Below are 23,942 nucleotides of genomic sequence, written 5' to 3'. Positions count from 1 at the left end.
TTTCCTACCTCTTGTGCCACTGGCACGGTTTCCTCACTGAGCCAAGCAGAGTGAGCTCCAGGCAGTGAAGGCACCATCTAGGGCTGCTCTGCCGGCCTGCTTGAATTAGCCAGTCAGATTTCTAGAGCTCATTGTACAGGGACTGACCTGGAGCTGATCCTGAAGGCTGAGTCTCAGAAATCCGAGTTCTATAAACCCATAGCCTGAGATGCGCTCCTTAATTTGAGAAATGTTTTGCTAGTGTGAGGGCTGTGCCTACAAATCTGTTCCTTTTTCTTGCCTAGGATTGTGACCCCTGCCTGACTGCACTTTTGCATCTATTCCTGTAGCCCTCACCTGCACAGCTCTAGACCAGGATGAAAAAGGACTCGGTCTGAGGGTAGTTGCCTTCTCTCTCTCTCTCTCTCTCTCTCTCTCTCTCTCTCTCTCTCTCTCTCTCTCTCTCTCTCTCTCTCTCTCTCACACACACACACACACACACACACACACACACACAGCGCGCCAGTTTTGTGCAATGAGAACTGGTGGGGCGAAGGACAAGGCTGTGGGATCCTAACTCAGCACTGTCAGATCCAAGCACAATGCAGACCTCTACGGTAGCCAAAAGTTCCCTGAAGAGGCATCACTTAGGAACAATTGCCTAGAGAACATCCTTAGCTAAGGCAGCATCCTTCACAGTCTGTGAGTCACTGCATGAGACAAACAGCACTCCCTCACTTCTTGTGGTCTGTGTGGTCCTTGGAAGACAGTCTCAGGGCAGGGGGCAGATACAGGCCACCTCACTGTCTCCTGGTCTCGGTTCTCCACTGGCATAATGAAAACACTGGTGACCAGTTATTCAGGGCTGTGGTGAGAGTGGGAAGGGATTGTGAGTATGTCTGTACTAGCATGGTCAATTTGTTTATATGCAGTATTTTCCACTGTATGTCTTGCTCAGAGAGATTCACAAAACGAATGAACACAATTGCTATAATTAGAACACAATGCAATACAATGCCAACTCTGCTATAGTTCATTAAAAACAAATCAAAATCTAAATAATCACAAGATGCACCATGGGATCGGTTAGCAACATCCGTTACCAATGATGTAGCTGCATTAAACTGTTCATGCAGAGAGACCTAACATCAGCAGTTGCTCTGTGGGAAAATGGAGGGAGCAGTCCCTTCCACGCTGATGCCCCCAGGATGCTTATGACAGATCATGAATCTCCCCCCATTGCCACCTTGGAACAGAGCAGGAACATTGAACTCACTGGGGATTCCTAGAGCAGCCATGGAAATGTGATGAACAAAGCAGGAGTGAAGAACATGAGCCCCGGGGGCCAAACCGGCCCCTCTTGGGATCCCAACCAGGCCCTCTGCAGAAGGTCTTGCCCTTTTCTCTGTGCTCCCCCCCCCCCCCCCATATCATTGCAGGGTTCCCAGGTTTCCTACAGGTTTTTCCTCTTTCTAGAAGGTTGAAATTACATATTGCTAGAAAGAGCTTTAAACTACAATATGCAGGTATTATTGATATTTCTCATTCTGACCCTTTTACTTTCAGCCCCACCCGCCTCTAGAAAGTGGCTCCCAAAAGATTAACTGAAATAGGCAGAAAAGGGTTCCACATCTCTGATATAAAACATTTATAGTAAATTGGCATCCTGTTGAAGAACACTGGGGGAGCTGCAGTCCAGTGATGGCTCTCAGATTTGTACATATGGGGTGTTTTGAGGCTTGGGTACTGCCTTCATGTCTTCCATGTGTGCTGCAGGAGACAGCAAATGATTGCCACATTAAACGCAGAGCTGCTTTTAATCGTGTTTAACTATTGTACCTTGTTTGTAGAGTGTGTTTCTTGTACTAACTAGTGTCCATCAGTTATGCACTTGAGGAACAGAGAAACTGACTGGATGAAAGAAATGACATCTAACTGGGGGCTGTGGCTCTTGGTCAGCTGCTGCCATTGTCGGTCAGCTGTTAGGTGTCAACAGCAAAGAAGCGGTCGGCTCAATCGGCTGTTATCACTACGGCGGGCGCTGATAGTGCAGGTGCTGACAAATGGCTGTGTAGGGCTCCCCAGCTCCTTTAGGTTAGTGGGCACTCTTGGAACGTTAAGAGAGTTTTGTGGGCATTCTTGCAAAATAACTGTCATGATGGGAGTGGTCCATCCCAAAGCACCCATTTCCTAGAAGGCAAATAAGTGGGACTAAAAGAGAAGCAATATGCCCAAGAATCTTAATACAAGGCAGAGGTGCAGTCTGAGCGTTCACTTTTTTGAACCCTCAATCTACAGCCACTTCTCTGGCTTCTGAGTCAGGTACCTTCAGCTTCTAGCTGCATCTGGATGAAACCAGCTGCCATCCTTATGGAGGGCTGGACAAGCTGTTGGGAGCTGTTGCCATAAACATCTGAAGGGCACAGGCTAGGGAAATCTGGCCAGATATGCATATCCATACCCATGGATATGCTTTTAAGCACAGCTTTACCACCATAAGGACTAGAAGCCTGCCATTTTGTTTTTTAATCAATGTATGCTGAGATTTAAGGAATCCTGTGTCCAAAACTACACTTTTTTGCAGTATGTGAAGAATCTGCTTCAGCACAGTGTAAGCTTCATAGTAGAAGAGCTGTAATATTCTTTCCTGGCCCCAGGGTTCCTGCATTAGTTTGTTTATTGTAGAGTCATTCATAAGGGTGAGAGAGAAATACACAAATGGGCTGTTATTGTCCCCTGCACTGAATATTCATTGAAGGGTTATTTGTGTGGGTGGAGAGCTGGATTTGTTTATTGTAAGGTCACTTATTATACGGACTGGGCCCAAGAGACAGAATGGCTGCTTGGGGTTTGCTGATTATCTGCTGCAGAAGAGTGGATGCAATACTCTGATTTCCTTTGGCAAACAAAGTTTGTGTTGGGGCTGCAGTTGGAGAAATTGAAGATAGTGGGAAGGTGAAGTGTAGGGTGAGGACAGAGAGCCTTTGCACCTTTCACCCCTGCCCATTCATAGGACCCCTTGCATATTGTAGGCAGGGAAATCTCTCCACTAGCTTTCCCCATACTGGTCCCTTCAGAATGCGTTGGTCTGCAACCTTCATGATCGTGCTGGTGGACAAAGTCTGCTGTACACAAGCATTTCGACAGCCACGAGATGAACTGATCAGTTGTAGTGCCATTATTTTACTAGTTGTCAGACATTCATTTCAGCTCAACTCATTTCTGCAAATGAATTAATATTTAGGACAGTCTTCTCCAACCTGGTGCCCTCCAGATGTATAGGACTACAATTCCCATACTTAGTTGAGTGGGAATGATTAATTGGGATGATGAGATAGTGGGATGATACACCTGGAGGGATGCAGGTTTTGGGAGGCTCATTTATTTATTTAGGAATTGCTCTCTAGTTTTTCCCTTATACAACCTAAATGTAATCACTATGTTCAACATCAGTTGTTTGTAATCTCTCCAGAGAACATTAGCTGGACATATTAGATACATAAATAAATACATGGTCTATTTGGAAAGAAAGAAGTTGCCTTCTTTTGCCTGATCATGTGAATGAACTGAAGGACCAGACCTGAGGAAAAGCAGCTAAAAAACAAATGTATTGTTGTGCAAAATTGCAACTAGAAGACAAGAAGTCTTGAGTTAACTTAATTGAGATGTAAGCAGAATCTAATGAAAAGATAATTCTATGGAAAAAATCTTTATTATATCACCATATAGCCAGAACTTGCCATGGAGGAATGCCACACACCCTCAGTCTCACTACTGCTGGAAATTCAACCCCCTTCCCCGATTTCTGGGTACTTTTACAATGGGACTTTTACAGAAGGGGAAACTGGACCAAAAAGCTGCCTCCTGCCCCAGTTTTTCTAACCTATGTCTCTTTGGGGCAGGGTCATTCCTTTCCTCCCTCCCCCAGGGAAAGGGATTAGGTTACACAGCTCTGGTAACAATTCCAACCTGTTTGGCCTGGAATGTGGCATTTAGGGCCTTGTCACAGGAAATTCGGTCTGTGTTGAAAGCTAGAATTGCAAACAGTTTCATGCCTTGCCTGGTTTGGGGACAGGGGGAGGAAAAATGCTGCTTGAGTTGAAGGAGCTCTGTCCAGGCACCCTGGGTCACAGTGAGGGCAAGAGGCAGGGAGTTTGGAACAAAATCTTGCAGCATTCACTTCTCATGCAACTGTGGGCTGCATGTATGGGCCATACGTGTCACCTTTGCGGGCTGCCTAAACTGTCCCACCTCCCAGAATACTGCACAGCTAATCCCAGGCCTTTGGTTGAGTTCTCCCCAGTGTCTCTTTTTGCCCTGCCTTCTGTGGAAAAGTATCAGAGGAACACCTGAGGTCAAGATCCTCCTTGGCCATGTGGTGGCAGGAGTTGTTAGTTTGGCCAGGGTTTCTGCATCTGTAAAATAAAATAGGAAGAACAGTCATTCCTGAGGTGGTCGTGTTAGTCTGTTACAGTGTGTGCCTCTGTCTGTCTGCCTGCCTGCCTGCCTGCCTGTCTGTCTCTGTCTCTGCATCCAGGGCTGGTAAAATTATGCATGGTGTGGAAAAGGTGGAGAAGTAGAAGATGTGCTTGTCCCATAATACTAACCCCTGCTCCATTTCCTGTGGGGTGTCATGCCATGCAGCAATGCTTTGTACAGTACATAATTAAAACTATGGAATTTGCTACATGATGTAGGCTTTAAATGGTGATTAGACAAATTCATGAAGGAGAAGGCTGTCAGTGGCATCTAGTTGTGATGGTTGTGTGTTGCTTCCAGTTATCAGAGGCAGGATGTGTAGCAATATCAATTGCTGGGGGACACGAATTGTGGGGTGCTACTGTGTTCACACCCTGCTTGTAAGACCTTCACTTGTAGAAGTGGGTGACTTATGCCCCTCCAGATGTGTGGACCTAAATTCCCATCAACCGTTACCTCTGACTGTATTGACAAGCTTTGATGGGAACTGTAGCCAAAACATCCAGAGGGCCATGAATTGGCTGCCCCTGCATTTGGGTATTTGGTTCTATTTCCTTTGTGGAAACAGAAGGCTCTGATCCAGTGCAGCCTGGATGTCCTTTTAACATCAGACCTTCAAATTGGCACAGACTTGATTTCCACCTGTACCTTAAGTACAAGTCATGCCATCTGAACCATTTAAGAAGAACTTTACATATGATTTGGCTTTAAAATCCATTTGCAGTAATAAAGAACACTGCTCAGGGAGGTTTAACAAACTTACAGAGCTTTTCCAACAATGCGGATACACTGGCTACAATGCTGACTACATTATAGTCATGTAATCATAAGTCACACATAATAATTATTGACTACAGTATCAAAAAAGTCTCAGTAATATCCAAGGACACCCTCCTTTATGAATGCTGGCTCTCTGAAAGAAAATTGCATTCCATTTGTTGTGGAATAGCATCTTGCCCCATTATCTGAAGACAATGAAAGATGGTTACCCCATTATATCCTATTGCCATTTATTTATTAGATTTATATGCCACCTTTTTTCTTATAAAAGAACTCAAAACAGCTTACATCATTCTCCTCTTCCTTCTCTCATGCTTACTCCCTCAACAACCTTGCAAGGTAGGTTGGGCTGAGAGTCTGTGACTGGCCCAAAATCACTCAAAGTAAGCTCTATAACTGAGCAGAGACTAGAATCCAGGTCACCTGAGTGCCAGTCCCATGCTCTCAACCACTACACCAGACTGGCATTTCCCTTAGCCACCTGATTTGCATACACTGTTAGTTAAGAGCACTTATACAAGAGATTTGCAATCCAGGACAACAGCAATGTAAATCAGCAGTTACTTCTTTTAGGAGCACAGTTGGTATTGTTAATTAAGTTAACATAATGAATGTTAAATATATAGTATGTCTTAAGTTGTGAAAATTACAACAGTCATAAGAACAAGATTCCATAAACCACAGATCCGCAATTCTGGCAAAAACTAGAGCGTCTGTTGCAGGACATTTTAACTCACTGGCACACAGTCTCTCCCATTTACAATTGCTTCCAACTGAACAAAGAATGGACACTGAAATGCTTGGCGGAAAGGGACCCTTCTGGATCTGTAGACTCAGAACTCTCCGTGCAATTGGCCTTAATCTGGAGGACAATCCATAAACCAGGCATACTTCTTTTTTTCTCCGTAGGAATTCCATCCCTCGGCATTCCCAACTACTATTCTTGGGATCTGTTAACATTGCGGCTACTGATGGTGGTAGAAGCTGAAATATTTAGCTCTAAATATATTTTGAAATTACTGTTGTCAGTGTGTCTTCCAAACACACACGCAGTCTTGTGGCACTTTAAAAACTGACAGCTTGTGTATTGCATAAATTTTCATGAACTAGAGTCCATTTACTTACTTTCATACCTTTTGTGGACTAGAGAGTGACTGATGCATGATTGCATGAATGACTCATGTACCTGATGATCAAGTGGGTGTTAGTGCACGGAAGCTTACACTGCCATTGATCTTTTTTCTGGTAACTATTTTAGTATTGTGAATGAAAATAGCACAAAAAAAAGTAAAGCACTCTGTGGGTTTTTTAAAATTCTGTATTAATTTAAATAGTTCCATGCTAGGACATGTCTAGTGGGTACGTCTAGCTGGCCCTGCTGCCAACACCTATAAATGGCATGGAAATAGCCTTGGCTGCCCTGTACAATGGGCACAGCCAGGAGAGAGACAGGGAAACTGTGACTCTGTTGTTACTCCTGGACTTCTCCATGCCTTTCAGCACCATCAGCCATTGTATCCTCCTGGGGCAATCCCTGAGTTGGGAGCAGCAGGTACTGTGCTGTTCTGCAGTGGTTCCACTCCTACTTGGAGGGTCGTCTCCAGAAGATGGTTGGGAAATACTGGGAACAGGGTTAGGAAATATTGCTCAAGCTTGTGGAATCTCCAGCATGGAGTTCCTCAGGGGTCTGTTCTGTCCCACATGCTATTTAACATCTACATTACACCACTGAGTGGGGTCACACAGTGTTTTGGAGTGCATTGCCATCAGTATGTCGATGACACACAACTCTGTTGCTCCTTTTCATTAACAACAGGTGAGGCTGTAGATGTGCAAAATTGGTTTCTTGTTGTGACAGTGAACTGGAAAAGAGCTAAGAACAGAAGCTCAGTCCAGGGAAGACGGAGATGCTGTTGGTGGGTGGATCCTCTGACTGGATGGCTTCTAGATGGAAAGAGCACGTTCTTAGCTTGGAGGTTCTCCTCAGTCCAGCTTTGCCACTTGAGGTTGGCTCAGCTGTGCCCCTATCAGGACAAAGATTTCCTCATTTCTGTGCTCTGGTAATCTCTAAATTAGATTATTGCAGTGTGCTCTATGTGGTGCTGCTCTTAAAGACTGGTGCAGAAGACAACAGCCAGTGTCATAACTGGGACCTCTAGATCCAATGCATAAGACCAGTTCTAGCCTGCTTGTATTTGCTGCCTGTATGCTTCTAGGCCCAATTCAAGGTATTGGGGTTTTAATTTATAAAGCTCTGTACAGCTTGGGACCACAATACTTGACAGAGCACCTTTCCCAGTTTCAATCTACCTGGACTTTATGCTCAGCAGCCAAGGCCTTCCTCCAAATTCAAAATCCAGGGACGCTCACAGGGAAGCAATAAGAGAGGTCTTTCTCTGTGGTGGCCCCCCATCTGTGGGATTACCTCCCCACTGCAGCATGCCTGATGCCATCCTTGTCATCTTTTCAGCACCAGGGTAAGAAGTCCCTTTATGCTGAACTTTTAAAAAGATGTACTGGGTTATATAGGGGTTTAGGAGACCACCTACCTCAGGTATTTTTCTTTTACAGGGCTAGTCTTCACGATATGTTTTTAGTTGTTTTTAATCTGTTTTTCTTTTGATAAAATTTCGTGCCATTTTAATCGTATCTCATTGTATCATGTGTTGTTGTAAACTGCTTTGGCTATTGGCTGGTGTTGTTGTTGTTAGTTGTGAAGTCATGTCCAATCCATCGCAACCCCATGGACAACATTCCTCCAGGCCTTCCTGTCCTCCACCATCCCCCAGAGTCCACTTAAGCTCATGCTGAATGCTTGATTCCATCTATCCACCTCATTCTCAGCCGTCCCCTTCTTCTTTTGCCATCTTTTGTTCCCAGCATTAGGCTCTTCTCCAGCGAGTCCTTCCTTCTCATTGGGTGGCCAAAATATTTGAGTTTCATCTTCAGTATCTGGCCTTTTAAAGAGCAGTCAGGGTTGATCTCCTCTAGGACTGACCGGTTTGATCACCTTGCTGTCCAAGGGACTCGCAGGAGTCTCTTCCAGCACCAAAGACCTCAACTCTTTGGCGCTCAGCCTTCCTTATGGCCCAACTTTCACAGCCATACATTGCAACTGGGAAAACCATAGCCTTGACTATACGCACTTTTGTTGGCAGGGTGATGTCTCTGCCTTTTAGTATGCTGTCTAGGGACTGGCTGGTATAGAAAGAAAGGAAATAAACAAACAAACAAATAATAAGGCTCCTCAAATTTTCTGAGCTTGTCCTGCCTTCTGTACATTATCCTTTACCAAAACCAGCCCTAATAATCTGTTGCATGGGCAAGCCAGCAGAGATTCCTGCCGGCTGTAATTGCAGCTACTAATGAACTGTGGATTTGGGTACAAAGCCAACACTGACATTTGAAAAGGCGGAAGGTCCAACAGAAATCGCATAGGAGCTAAGTATTGCTGAATGAAAGTCTCCCTGAAATTTCATCTTCCCAAGCTGGGTTGAGAGGATGAGGCACCAGAGATACAGTCACCTCTCAAAATTTAATGTAGATCACATATGTATCCACTGCAAGAGAAGGGTAGTTCAACCCATCCAGGTAGATTGGGGAAGGGAAGCCCCACTTGCAGGATACTATTATTCTTGGGGAAGCCACCAGTTCCTTCCGACAGGGGCATCCCTGCCCCATTTGAGAACCACTGGTTTTAAAATATATCGCCAGCCAGTGTGACATGAGGGCCAGCGTGGGGTGGTGCTGAGAGCGTTGGACTGGGCAGTTGGGAGCTCAAGCTTCTAGGCCCCATTTGGCCACAAGGCTCACTGGGTGACTGTGGGCCATCACAGACTCTAAGTGCAACCTACCTCACAGGGTTGTTGTGAGGATAAAATGGAGGCTTCCTCTTAGGCTCTTCAAAGAGGAAAAAAGCGGGATATACTTGTAATGTGATAATAGCAACAGAACATGGCTCCATATTCTGTGGTGGGAGAACCGGAAAAACAGCTTCTTCCTGTAGCAGGAACCCTGTACATTTAGACAAGCCTTCCAGATACGTTGCACTACAAGTCCCATAAGCCACAGCCAGCATGGTTGGAGGAAGGCTGGTTCAAAGCTTGACAGGTCTCCCCACCACATTTCCTCATGCAGAGAGCAAGAAGCTTCCTTTTAAAAGGAGAAAAAAAGGAAAAAAGTGGAACCTGACATTCAGTCTGTTTTTACTGATGCTCCTTAGGTTTAGAAGGTCAGCATTTCTGCCTGACACTCCCTTCTTTTCCTCTGCAGCGGTGGAGACCCAAAGCACAAGTTCAGAGGAGATGGTGCCCAGCTCCCCCTCTCCACCTCCGCCTCCACGTGTCTACAAACCTTGCTTCGTCTGCAATGACAAATCCTCTGGCTACCATTATGGGGTCAGCTCCTGTGAGGGCTGCAAGGTGAGTGACAGCAGCCACCTGGGTTGTGGGGCCTGCCCTCCCACTTCCAAGGCACTGGGGAGTGGGGAGGGGTATCCCAGCTGCTGATGGCAGCGGCTTCCTTGCAGCTCAGCTCACCAAAATCCAGAGCACAGGCCAGCACCATGCCTGCAGCTGCTCGGCCAGGAGGGTGTGGCTGGATACTTCATCCAGGCCTCCTTTCCTCTGCAAAAGAATGTTTGCAGCAGGGAATTCCAAGTGTGCCAACACCCAAAACAGATTATGTAAACCTGATGAAATGTGCAAAACAAGGAAATGTATGCTGACCTGGCATCCTTCACTCCTGTTATTGAAGCTGGGCTTCCTGGTTGCAGAATCAGGGGTTTCTGCTTGCAGAAACTCCGCTCATAGTTTGAGCATCAAATTCTACAGGCTCATCTAAATAATGTCAGGGTGTGGATATCTTCCGGATTAGAGGGTGTTAGGTCAGCTGCTGGTGCTGAGAGGGAGAGTCAAACTTTCTGCTTGAAAGCACAGCAGGGAAGGGCAGGGGAAAGGATTGGCACCTGATCTGTGTAGCAGCGCTGGCCTGCACCTTTGGCTGCTTGCAGGGACTGTTAAATCGCAGTCAAAGGGCTGTCCTGCTCCTCCACAATATCTGTGCTGCAGCCCCAACAAAAAAAACTCTCTCTCAAGTTTCTTAGTCAGACGAAGAAGCTGATATTGGCACCAATGCTGGCAAAGCAAATAGCTGCCAGGGACAGCTTCAGGGAGGACACTTTTTATGGGGACCATGATGTGTGTTGAAAGGATTATCTTAGGAATCTTCATCCACTCCATGAAGCAGGCCAGCATTATTATTCCCCATATTGCAGCTGAGGAACAAAGGCAGTTGAGGATTTAAAACTCGTCTCAAGCCTTCTGGGGAAGCTTTGTAGCATAGTTTATATTTGAACTTGGGACTTCCTTGCCTGCACACTTAATCCTTATACCTGTCTACCCCAACCCAGCAGTCTCCAGCTGTTTGGGACTACAAACCCCATCAGCTCTACACGGCGGCTGTGCTGGCTGATGGGAGTTGTAGTCCAAAGCATCTAGCAAGCGCTGGGCTCAGGGAAGTTGTCTTCCATGACACCACTGCTCTTTTAGAAGGTTAAAAAAGATCACAGTTAGTACAGCCTGGAACAGCTTCATATATCTGAGACTTGGAAAGCAACTGCCACCTGCCAAAACCCTCCTGGGCTAGAAGGGCTGCGGGTCTGAGTCAGAGGAAGGCACTGGCTTAGGTCCTGTCCAACACATCTGGAGAATGCCAGGTTGGGGGAGGCTATTTTCTGTCATGATCTCTGTGCCTGTAAAGATTCAAAACGAATCCTACCTTAGGTCTGAAGATTCATGTGGGTAAGCAGTAACATCTGGAATAGTCCCCTGAGGTGCTTGTGTAAACAGCAGGCCAAAAGAGGGGCACAGCCAGTAGAGTTGCCTTGGGAAAGAAGACTTGGGGAGAGGCCTGCCCGGGACTCCCCAGGAGCTGTTCCTGAACCTCACCCACCTGACCCCATGTCCTGCTCTCTCCATGATCCCACAGGGCTTCTTTCGGCGAAGCATCCAGAAAAACATGGTCTACACCTGCCACCGGGACAAGAACTGTCAGATCAACAAAGTCACCCGCAACCGCTGCCAATATTGCCGCCTGCAGAAGTGCTTTGAGGTCGGCATGTCCAAAGAAGGTGAGCATCTCCAAGGGGCTTGCAGGTTGCATCCACTCTGGAAGGGGCGGGCGTTTCGGTCTGCCTGTGCCCTGGTAGACAGTTGGAGCTAGGGCAGTTGCCTCCTCTAGTGCAACAGGATGGGGCATCCACAGCGTGCCGATGCTGCATGGAACACAGAAATGGCATGGGTGGGCCTTGGAATGGCATAGGACAAGCTGGAAGGACAGGGCATCGAACGGAGGCTGTGGGAAGCTGGGAAGGGCTCTGTGGAAGGAGTGGGTTTTGAGAAGGATCCGGCCCCCAAGGCTTCCCAGTCTGGCCTGGGAGGCATTCCGAGTGGGAACACCTTCTTCTGCAGGCCATGCCCCCTTAGCTTTGCTCATCCCATCAGTTCAGTCATGAGTGAGAGAATAGCGCTTCTTGAGACTGCGCACTGGGCTGATGGGGAGAAGCTCAAGGAGAAGTAAAACTGGCCGCCAAGCCAGCCCAACCCAAGTAGTCTGTGAGACTGTAGACCAGAGCCTTTTGCTTGGCACACTTTTCGGCAAGCTCTTTAAGTGGCGAAAGCACCATTTGGGCTTAAGCTGCTGTCAATGAGCTAGTGCCCAGAAGGTCATCTGCTCCAGACCCAGCTCCATTCAGAGCTTTGATCACCTGCATCCTTCCCAGTCAGGGAAGGCATGGGGTAGGCAGAGCACATAAGGAACTGGGCTGGTCGCATCTGGAGCACCTGGCTTTGTGCCAGGGCTGGCATCAAGGACTGGGCATCTGTGGAGGCCCATCCCCCAGCAAGGGCCGAATGACTAACTTCTTTTGCAGAAACCCAAAGGTTGCACACTAGGATGGCTTTGGCTGAAATTTTCAGGGTGGGGTTTCTCAGTTTCTCCTCTTTTGAATAAGCTTTCTCTTCCTTTGAAAAAGCTTTGGTGTGATTTCCCTGCTTGAACCTGAATGCAGATGGCCCAGACTTACTATGTCGTGAGAGCAGCTGCCTTCTTGTTGCAAAGGCATCTTTTTACTCGCGTTTCAGAAACGGTGTCTCTGGAAAGGCAGTCGCAGGACAAACTACTTTGCATCCCTTGGTTGCAAGCATGCGCCTACCTGTACTCATTGCCAGGGCTAGTATTGGGGTAGGCAGGTCTGGGCACATGCCAAGGGCCCAGGCCACAGCAGAGACAAGCCAGCAGAGCCCCCTGGAGGTGCTGCCCTTCCTCACCTTCACAGCCTGCTTCCTGGCCTGCCTCTTGCTCTGGCCAGACAAATGCCCTGGCCTCCTTGCTCCCCGGCTGCCCACCCTGCCAGCAGATGGTGGCAGTGGGGTGAGAGGGGGACGCATGGAGGCTGATGGAGTGACCCCCTGGCAGTCTCCTCCCAAAGGCCCTCCAAAACCTGGAGAGGGATCTGTGCCCTGCTCAATGCCTCACATGCCACCAGTGATCTTGCCCATTTGGGGGGGGGGTGTCACGCCCATTTGGGGGGGGCATAGCCCTGCCCAGTGCCAACATCTGGCCCATGGGTGAGGTCCTCAGGGCCTATTTGGTCACGTGGGACAAAATAGTTCTCTACCCCTGCTATAAAGGGAAGTGGCATGATAGAGTGGGTGAGGGATGGATGTTCCAAGCGAAAGGAGCAGTGTGGAACAAGCAGAGGACAGAGGTGGCTAGGAATATAGGAAGAAACCTGCTAGATCAGGCCAAAAACACACAGACGTTCCCTTTGGGTTTGGACAGAGAATGTACTGCATTTGCATCATGGACTCAATGCATCTGTGTGGATGTATGCATAAAATTGAGCATGCACCTGTTGCTGTGATTCAGGGTTCATCCAAATGATCAAGGCATTTTTGAGTCTGAAGCTACATGACCTTATGGAATGGTCGCTGTGTATGTGCCTCCTCATAATGCCCCCTTCCCCAGGAGCAACACAACATATTACGCCACAGAGACAGTTTTGTGCCTGCCTGTGCTGAGTGACAATCATAAGCGCACCTGAGAGAATGCACGGAGTCCTGAGCAGGGATCTTTGCAGTCTGCAGACAGCCACAAGGCCTTCTGCTTTCATGTCTGGTCTCACGCTGCGTAATGTTTTCTTTCAAGGCAGTGCATTGGGATGGATTTCCCCTCAGAGGAAAATGCTGTGGGAGACGTTTAATTCCAAACTGCAAAGGTACACGTGGCTTTTTCAGGAAAGATGCATGAGCAAGAGACTAGATTATGGCCACTTCCCCACTAGGGCTGGAGGTGGCGATGAGGGATGGAAGTCCAGGTTGACATTTTTTCTAATGAAATGTTTTCCACGTGTCTTCCTCTGAGGGGAAACAATTCCAAAAGCACTCCCAGGGAGGAACAATAAACAAACAGACTCCCATAGGAGGCGTCCTTTGGTCATTTCTGGGCCAGCCGGGACGAGTTTGCCTCCTCTTTAAGAGTGTTGTCAGCTGCCCAGCCTTCTCGGAGACAGAGTGCCTCTCAGCGGCTGTTGCTTTTACTCCCGACTGCTTAGGCATGTCTTCGCACTGGTCTAGGCCAGGGCTCCCATTAATCACCATCTCCTTAAGAGCCCTTAATTAGGAATGTCTATGTCTCAAAAGCTAGCAATTTATTTCCAAGAGCCTGTCACTTTAAAGGGAGCAGTGGGTGGAGAGGAGTGGGCAAGGGGTGTGCTGCAGTTGGGGCTGGGGGAGAGAATGTTGTTCCTCTGGACAGTCACTGCAGAGGCAGGAAATGGACAGCCTGAGGGATCTGGGCCAGCAGAGCCCCTCCCTAGCCCATCCAGGCTTGGCTTTGGGACTGGGCCACGGGGCGGGGGGAGCGGGCAGTTGCTTGGGAAAACACAGCATTTAGGAGATGAGAATTTGCCCTCCCGGTTGGACGTCTCCCATTCAGCTTTGCCACTTCTTTCACTGTATAGCTTTGCATCTGGAAAGCAAGAGCTTTTACATCTATGCCCCTGTGTGTGTGTGTGGGGGGGGGGGTGAGTTGTGTGGTGAGCTTTATCCACCCTCCAGAGCTTGGCCGTAGGGCTTGGCTGGCAGTCACCCCCAGCCCTCGTCAGCATTGTGCTGACTGTGGCTATAAGTGTATATCCTGCCGATTGGCGTATCCTGTTCCCAGATCCCTGGCGCTTTATCCTGGGGTGAACAGGAAGGGCAGTCAGGGGAAGGCTCAGGCCGAAGAGAGTGCACACGCAACCCCCGGGCTCTCAGCTGGGGAGGGGTGTGCTGGCAGGGCTTCGGTGGTGGGGATAGGGATGGTGCTGCGGACACCCCTCAACAGGGAAGAAGAGGAGGTGGGGGTACGATGACATCTCCCACACCCACCCAGGAGTACCTCATTCTGAGAAATCCCTGCAGGCAACTGTAGCAACTGAAAGAGCTGCTTTGCTGCACTGGATCAGATCCTTGGTCCATCTACCCAGGGTTGTTCGCACAGGCTGGCAGCAGTGGCTCTCCAGGGTTTCAGGCAGGAGTTGGTCTCAGCCTGCCTGGAGGTGTTGGTGATCGAGCCTTAGACCTTCCACGTGTAAAGCAGGTGCTCCAGCCCTGAGCTGCAGACCCTTCCCAGATTCCTTTCCCAGAGGGCCGTGGACCTAGGCCCCTTGCTCCAACACCTCTGGAACGCGTTGCACAGCCGTTGTCCCTGTTGTGGCGTTCTGTGGTCTGTGTGGGTGACCTGTGAGGCACGGATAAGTGGATAGTTCTGTCCTGAGGTAGCGGTTGGACGGGATAGATGGCCTCCAGTTTCCTTCCAGCCTTTTTATTCTTTCCGGTCACAGAAAGGAGATTTCTCTCCATTGCCACATACGCTCTGTCCCTTTTCAGTTCCTATACATTACTGTCTGAGTGAATTAGAATCCCTGTTCTCTCCCCAAAGAATTCCCTGAAAGATGAAAGGGGTAAGCAGCAGCAGCATCTCATATGTGTATACTCAGAAGTAAATCCCACTGTGTTACAGGGAAGCATGTGCAGAATTGCAGCTTGTACACTTAAGATGCTTTGTAAATTTCTCTTTAAGCACTGTGATATTAAATACAACAAGGTTGCTAGTGTGAGGTATAAGTAACCTTATGATGTCTATCCCCTAGTTTCATAGTCCTAATCAGTGACAGCTTAAAAATTGTCACAGGATAAAGTGTCCCCCAGCTGATTTTTTACTGTCTTTTAACCAGTCTGTTGTACAAAAAACAAACATAGGCTGCCCCATTCTGGTATCCCTCAACTCCATCATCTGCAGCCATGATTCCAGGATTTGGAATGTACCACACTCAAGAAAGCGGATACTGGGTTGCATCCAGTGTTAGGACTAACTCAAACTTTAATCATTTCTGTGGGTCCACCTGGAGTTGGAGTAACACTGGACACAGCCCAATAAATTCATGCTGAGCTAGTTTGGCTTTGTGCTTATAGAATCCAAGTTACATACAGAATTTAATACTTGCATATGCGGGTTGGATCCAGATTTGTTCATACTTAGTGTAGATTCACTGAAATCAGTGAGATCCATCATTTCAGTGACTCTACACTAGCAGTGATTTTGTGACATTCTGTGTCAATGAAATTTGCTTCTACTGCCAAGGTAATTTATATACATGACCCCTTTAGTCTTTCTTTTGCTTTCCTGTGCAGAGAATTAACTCCAGCCATGTCTCACCAGTGGGTTTGAAATTAACTGAATTAACTCCAGTGCTCATCACAGGCAAATGAAGAGTCTTGCTTATTTATTTCTTATATACCCCACCCTTTCCTCACAAAATAATTCAGGGGAACCTACATGAGGTTTCTGCATGACCAGCACTCCAAGCACCAGCCAAGCCATATCATGTGCCCTGTGACCACAGTCTTGAATTGTTGGCCCAGCGAACAGGATTTGAAAGAGAGAGGAACCCCTCCATCACCCTTTGAATCAAAAGAAGCCAAACAGGTCTTCAGTCTTTGGGACTCTGAAAGCTCTCTCTTAGTCTTTAGTGCAGGCACGAGAAGAGGACCTCTGGTCCCTTCCGAAACAGGCAAGGATAGGAGATGGATGCTACAGCTGAGCCAGCCTGCCACTGGGATTTGCAGCTGGCCCATGCAAGCCAAAGGCAGCTCAACAGCCATGCACTGGGACCATTCAGTGGCGCAAAAGCCTCTTCCCTCCACCCCTACATGAGACTGGAAATATGGGGAGGGGGATTGGTCAAGCCCCTGGCAAGCCTCGATGCACTATTGCACTCAGCTCAGTGGACCACAAGCTGTACAGAGATGGGAATCTGTTCTGTCGCTGAGCAGGCTCTGACCTCGGTTACTGTTTTTCCCCTGGGAAAAGGAAGTACTCCCTGTGGGTGGAGGCAGCTGTAGCAACCCTAACCTGCCCCCCCACCCCTGCCCTATCCAACAGCTCTGCAGCTTTCTATCTGGCTGTCTTGGTTATTCCTTCCTGTTTGCCTTTGGCTGAGCACCATTCCCCAAGTGCTTCTGTGACAGTTTGGCACATGTTTCAGGTTGAGGAATTTGCTACACAGTGCAGGGGACAAGGTGATGGCAACAGCTTGGAATCTGGAAGAAAAAGGCCACCTCTTTGATCCCAAGTCGACTGTTGTTTACAAATTAATTGGGCGCCACAGAAATGTAATAAATGAAGTGGAATAAATGAAATGTTGTTTTTGTTGTTGGCTTGAAACCCCCCAGCAGCATCATGGCAGGGTGAGGTCTGCCATGATGGTGGCTTTGCTGCTCACAAAGTTGGAGTGAAGGGGGAGCTGCATTTGCTGCATGTGTGTGTTTGCACATGTTTAAGCATGAGAGCAACCATCATCCCCAGCTAATGCTAAGAAACTGGTGCTGTGGCTAATATTGTGGCTGTAGTTGAGTGGCAGGGCACCTGCTTTGCACACCAAAGATCCCAGCTTTTGTCGGTGGTATCTAGTATCAGGAAGGGAGGGACCAGTTTCTGTCTAAGACTCAGGAAAGCAGTGGCCAGCTAGAACAGGCAACACTGATCTAGTACTAGGCAGCTGCAGTGGATCTACAAGGTGGGAATATGCAGTTCAGTCTCACCCTCAGATGTGTCAGCAGCTGTGATTCCTTCATGCTGTTTCCCTGCTGTCTGAGAGCTGGCAATGATTTTATCTGCCTCTTTTCAGTAGATTTTATGTACTCTTTTCAGGGGCAGCTGGTAACCCCAGCCAAAAAGAGACCACATGAATCCTGATTTGGGCACTGTGTCCCCAAAAGGGCTGAACTGAAGGTATCTTGATTAGATAGGGATGCTGTGCTACAGTAACATTGTTGAATAAGACTAGAGGGTTTTTTAAATGCAGGTTTTAAAATTATTTTTGTTTTACAAAATGTGTATCCCTTGTGGGAAAGTGCTATTATAAAGTAGTCCACCACAGAGAGAAATTAAAAAACAAAACACATGTGTAACCATTGAGATGGACACATGCAATTCATTCAGTAAGGAACAGGTAGCCAAGAGAGAGCCTTTATTATATAATTTGGGAAGCTAGTTCTGTAAGACTGCCATGTGTGGGTTAGAAGCCAGGAGTTAAAGCATTGTCTGGAACTTAATATGAAGCATGTATTTGCATTTTGAGAAGTTTTGTGGTGTTTGAATAATTGCTGTCTTATAGAGTAGCGTGAAAGTGTAATACTTCATAATTATTGATATGCCTTGAAGTTGTGGTATGTATTTCAGTTTTTGGGTTTGTTAAAGGCATGAGGCACACCATGCCAGACAGAATCGAAATGGCCATAGGATTTTTTGAGGACCCGGCTAAGGGGTCAGAAATGTGCTGTGAACAGCTGGCATGGGAAGAACAACACTGATGGCATTTCCGAGGCTGCAAGAGCGGGCTAAATGGACCTTCAGGGGGAGGGCAAGGGAGGAGACGGGCACTGCCACAGGGTCACGTATCCCGGCATCAGCTCAGCCTCCTCCCCGGATCAGCAGTCGTAGTGTTTTGCGGGGCAGGAGGAGTGTAGAGGCAACCTTCACCACCATGCACCTTTCTTAGGGTGCAGGGCTTCAGTGCTTACCTGGGGTGCGGAGGCGTGCGTGTGTGTGTGGGGGGGGGTTCTTCCTTTTACCGTTTCCCCCACGTCTGTCCTTCCAGCCTCTCTGGCTACTTGAACTTCCTGAGAAGCCCACCAGAGGACTTAGCCAGCATCTGTTCCCTTGGGGCTCTCCAGTGCTGCGGGCCTGAAAGCTGGGAAAGGAGTTAAAATTCTTCTTGCTGCTTAAAGGACTTTTGGTACAAACAAAGCAAAGCCTCAAATGCCTCTCTCAGCTTCTATCTAGGAGGGTTTTCAGAAAGCTCTAGCAGCTGGAGAGGCTGCAAATGTAGAGCATGATAAAAGAAAGCACTCAAACACCTCTTCCTGCCAGGCAAGGTAAGCCCTGAAGCCCTACATCCTGAGAAGTGTCTCCAAAATTCCTAGCATCCCAATGAAAGAGGCAGAAAAACGCTTGCCTCTTCCACAGGGAAACAAAGAGGTCGTGAATGAGCTGGTAAAGTTTTTCAGCACAACACAAATACATCTTCATGCTGTCTTTTTTTTTTTTTTTTGGTGCAAGCTGGTGTAAGCCATTTTGGACTGCAGCTCCCATTCTAAGATGTGGTCAAAACTATTGAGAGTGTGTGTTTGCCTTCCTCTGCTCTAGTCCAAGGCAAAAGAATGTCATACCTGGAGTGTCAGCCCTGTCCCTCAAGCAGCTAAGCACTTGTGGTCTCCTGGCTTTTGTACATTTTCCCTGTTGGGAAAAGTTTCTTCCAAGACTTGATTATCAGCAGTAAACACTTCTAAGCTTTAATATGCTGGCACGTTGAACATTTCATCCCCATTTACTCTCTGCCTGCAGTGCTGTCCAGGAATGAAATGGAGTGGAATTTCACCTGCAAGCTGAAAGAGCCCCATGACCCATTTTAGGCAGTTTTGCGTTCCTAGGAGATGCCTATGGAAAGGGAGCAAACACCTCTGCTCCACTGTGTGTCCTGAGAATGATTTGACCACAATTTACCTCTATGCCTTGTTCTTTTCTGGCGATACAGACTAAACCCTGAGCTTTTTTGGGTTGGATTGACTTGGCCAGATCATAAGATCCTGAGATGCTGCCTTTTTGGTTCTGGAATATGGTGTGTCCTTTCCCACTTACCATCCCCTTTCTCTTTTCAGCTGTGAGGAATGACCGCAACAAGAAGAAGAAGGACGTGAAAGAGGAGGTGGTGGTGGATAGCTACGAAATGACACCTGAGCTGGAAGAGCTCATCCAGAAAGTCAGCAAAGCTCATCAGGAAACCTTCCCTTCTCTCTGCCAGCTGGGCAAATACACCACGGTAAGGGCTGCATGCTCTCCAAATGTGAGAAGAAGAGCCATGCCCAGCTGGACTGGTGTTCACTTAGTCTGGCAGTCAGTTCACACAGTGGTAAACCAGCTGCCCATGGGAAACCCACAAGCAGGACATGAGTGTAACAGCAGACTTGCACCCGTGCTCCCCAGCAATGGATGTACATACACTTGTGCCTATGCTAGAGGTAGCCTAGAACCAGCTGGACTAGAGGCCATTGGTATCCTTTTCCATGAATTTGTCCTTTTAAAGCCCTCCAAATTTGCAGCCTTCACTACTTCTTGTAAGTGAATTCCATCGTTTAACTGCACCCTCCGTGAAGAAGTCCTTTTTATCTGGCCTGAATCTCCTACTGCCCAGCTTCAGTGAACGAGCGCAGTGGGTTCTAGTACTGTCAGAGTGAGGAAAATGCATCGGGGCCCATTATTTCCACACCAGGCATAATTCTGTGTGTTCCTATCATGCCTTCCCTTACTTGCCTTTCTTTTAAGCAAATGTATCTTGCCATGGAAAATAATCCCAGGTGCTGGAGGAAGGTAGTGTGCTGGACCCCTGCAGCCCTGGCTATGTCCACAGCAGCACATCTCAGTTGTGATCTTAACGTAATGCAATATGTTGGATGTGAGGCCATCTGTGGCATTTAGCCACTAAATTTACTGTAGCTGCAGTGGCTCAACTGTAGCATTTAGCCACTAAATTTTAGCATTAGGAGAATGAGCTTGCCCTCCTCATTGGCTTCCTCCCCCTTCTACTGGCAGGGCCACAGTGAAGAGTTTACTGAGAAGCAGAGCAAAACAGAAAGCCGCCTTATACTGACCTGATTTGCACAATCACCGTGACTTAAAGCCACAGTGCCTTGTGAAAATTGTGGCTTGTGCCCAGCACAGCTGGTTGTGTCATCTGAAACTGGGCAACAGGAATTATTTGAGAGCTAAACAACTCTGAAATAATTGCTAGTGTTATCGTTGAGTTATTTGAGGGTTGTTTAACCCTCAGACTAGCCATGGTGCTTAGGTTTGGATGGCATGGCTAGCTGCATCCAGGTGTGGTTATTCAAATAGCAGCAGATGCCATGTGCTTAAAGAAGGCATAGTGGCTTGATTAAGTCTTGGTGATTGTGTGAACCAGGCTACTGACTCAGTGCAAGGGTCCATCTAGCCCAGTATTGCTGACACTGACTGGCAGCAGCTGTCTGGGGTTTCAGGCAGGATTCTTTCACTGCCCTATCTGGAAATACTGAACTAGGGACCTTTAACATGCAAAATATGGTCTATGGTTGCAGCATATAAATTGGAAAAAGAAAAAAGTGTTCTGCCATTAGCATGTGCTTTAGGACTAAGCTACGATCCCTTCCAATTTCTTCCATTTTAAAATAACTACAGCCTGCTGTGTCATCAGAAAACTGGACAAACTGGTTAGTGGAAACAAGTTAACTTCAAGCCATAGTTTATGAAGCTGATTTGTTTTCCCTAACCACATAGGTAAAGGTTTTCCCTTGACGTTAAGTCTAGTCATGCCTGACTCTACAGGGCGGTGCTCATCTCCATTTCCTAGCCAAGGGAGCCAGTGTTTGTCCACAGGCAGTCTCCGTGGTCATGTGGCCAGCATGACTAAACACCAAAGTGCACAGAACGCTGTTATCTGCCCACCGAAGTGGTACCTTTTTATCTACTTGCATTTGCATGCTTTCAAACTGCAAGGCTGGCAGGAGCTGGGACAGAGCAATGGGAACTCACCCCGTTGTGCAGATTCGGACCAGTGACCTTTCGATCAACCAGCCCAGCAGCACAGCAGTTTAAACCACTGCGCCACCTACATCCCTAACCATACAGGTTCACAAACACAGTACCCTGATACAAGCCTGAAAGCTTTCAAATCCCATATTCTAGTTGCATCAAAATATTGGGGTCAGGTGACAGGGAGTATGCTAGGTTTGTTTTCATAAAGCTAAAGTTTAGCATCTAGTTTATTTATTCGTTCTATTTATATGCTGCCTTTTCTTCTTCCATCTGAATCATGGTTTAGCATTACATTTGGACAAAGCCCTGATCCACAGTTATACTGGGGTTTTGCTACATTTTTTTGGGATAGTCTTTCTTGTAAATATTTCAAATTTGTACACAGGACTTTTTTGCAATTTAAAATTGTGGATTTAAAAAGTTAAAAGACAGAAGTGGTGAAACAGGAAAATAGTCAAAGAGGGAAGAATGGGGAAGAAAGCCTTCTGTCTGATGGATGATTGCTAGTTTTTAGAGGCATTGTGATCAGGTTGACATCAGTTTTTAAGAAAAATGGAAAAGTACAGGATATGACAGAACACAGCACGCAGTCCAACCCAACAGGCTGTTAGTAGTATATATTGGGACAGGCACAAAATATATCTCCAAATGTTTTAGAATTCTGTACCCAATATTTCTGACCATTGACGATGTTGGCAAGAGCTGCCTGGAGGTGAAGTCCAAAACATCTGGAGATCTACCTCCTGCCCACTCCTGTTGTTGTTACATGTTGGTGTCTCCAACTTACGATGACTTTATGAATGAAAGCCATCCAGAATGCTCTGTCCCTGACAGCCCTACTCAGCTCTTGTAAATTTAAAGCAGTGGCTTCCTTTATGGAATTAGTCCATCTCCAAATATGAGCTGATCTTTCCCTTTTCTTCTTCTGCCTGCAACTTTCCCGAGCATGATTCTCTCTCCAGAGAGTCTTGCCTTCTCATGATGTGCCCAAAGTAGGACGGTCTCAGTTTTGTCATTTTTGCTTCTAAGGAAAGCTCTGGCTCAATTTGATCTAGGAGGCACGTGTTCCTCTTTCTGTCTGTCTCGAACATTCAGAAAGCATTGTTCAGCATCATGTTTCAAACACATTCCTGTCAGCTTTCTTCACTTTCCAGCTTTGACACCCACACATGATTGGGAATAGTCTGTGTGGATGGTCTTGGCCTTGCTCACCAGTGAAACATCCTTACACTTGATGATCTTTTCTAGTTCTTTCATGGCTGCCCTTCCAAGCCTGTCTTTTTCTAATATCTTGGCTGCAGTTTTCATTTCAATTGGTGACTGAGCCACGGAATGCAAAATCTTTCAGAATTTCAGTTTCTTCACTGTTAACAGTAAAGTTCTTTAATTCTTCTGTAGCCATGATTTTTGTTTTCTTCAGCTGCGGTCCTGCTTTTGTACTTCCCTCTTTCACTTTTCTCAGGAATTGTTAGATTTCATTGCTGCTTTCTGCCAGCATGACTTAAATCATTGCTATATCTTCTCTCTATTTTCACATCTTCCTCTGATTCTAATCCAGCTTTCCTTATGATATGTTCTGGGTCCAGACTGAGCAGACAAGCAGATAAAAGACACCCTTGTCCAATGTCTTTGCCCATCCCATAGCATGTATTGAAACAGCTTTGCAAAACTGTGCTGGTGTGGATGCACTCCTGGGATATGTAGATGGTCCACAGATCTTCAGCTGGTTGGCCATGCTCTGCCCTAAAGTGGTACTACCACTATTTCCATTGCAGTGGCAGTAGCTGAAGGTTTTCTTTTTGCTTTAAAAAAGAGAAATAGTGGAGGAGGAAATAGGTCAGGGAGAGAGAAAATACAGTAGTGAGAGAGAAGAGAAAATTTAGGAAAATAGCAGTAAGGTGACCCCATCTTTCACTCTGGGGGCTAAAGGTGTATTTCAGATTTGGAAAAGTTTTAACGCTATTGTCTGATTTCACTCAATCACATACACAGAACATCGCGGCTGCTGATGAAGGAGGAACAAAAGACTTTCAGCACTAAATATGCTTTCAGACATACTCTACTGTTAGTCTGTCTTTCATCTGCCCACCTGTTTGTCTGAGTGTTTGTTTCATAAAGACAGAAGACTTGACAGGTGAGGGGCAAAGCAGCAGCCATCCTAACGCCAGATCTTTTGTCCTCCCTTCTAGAATTCCAGTGCAGATCACAGAGTCCAGCTGGACTTGGGGCTGTGGGACAAGTTCAGTGAACTGGCCACCAAATGCATCATCAAGATTGTGGAGTTTGCCAAACGCCTGCCAGGCTTCACCAGTCTCAGCATCGCCGACCAAATCACCCTGCTCAAAGCAGCCTGCCTGGACATCTTGGTGAGACTTGACCACAGCCTTCTGTGGGAGCAGATGAAAAGCAGAGGGGGGCGTGGCCTGAGTTGCTGGGGAGTGTTGTGGGGGGGGGCAGGGAATGTGTACAGGTCTGTGTAATGTAAAAAGTCACCACAGCAGGAATAAAATGCATATTAAGGAGATCCA

At 47.1% G+C, this 23,942-nt stretch overlaps 1 protein-coding gene across 2 annotated transcripts in view; it reads left to right on the top strand.

Moving 5' to 3' along the window:
• Positions 1-23,942, top strand: part of RARG (retinoic acid receptor gamma) — an 81,040-nt gene that overhangs the window by 52,209 nt on the left and 4,889 nt on the right. For both annotated transcript variants that reach the window (XM_044443132.1, XM_044443133.1), the window contains exons 2-5: positions 9,511-9,659; positions 11,227-11,368; positions 19,503-19,663; positions 23,604-23,780. In XM_044443132.1, coding sequence (XP_044299067.1) covers positions 9,511-9,659; positions 11,227-11,368; positions 19,503-19,663; positions 23,604-23,780 — 629 coding nt within the window. The remainder of the gene's footprint in view (positions 1-9,510; positions 9,660-11,226; positions 11,369-19,502; positions 19,664-23,603; positions 23,781-23,942) is intronic.

The sequence above is a fragment of the Varanus komodoensis genome, unplaced genomic scaffold, assembly GCF_004798865.1.
Source record: "Varanus komodoensis strain SLA01 unplaced genomic scaffold, ASM479886v1 scaffold41, whole genome shotgun sequence".
NCBI classification, from domain to species: Eukaryota; Metazoa; Chordata; class Lepidosauria; order Squamata; family Varanidae; genus Varanus; species Varanus komodoensis.
The sequence above is the reverse complement of the archived record's forward strand: the minus strand, read 5'-3'. Positions and strand labels throughout refer to the sequence as shown.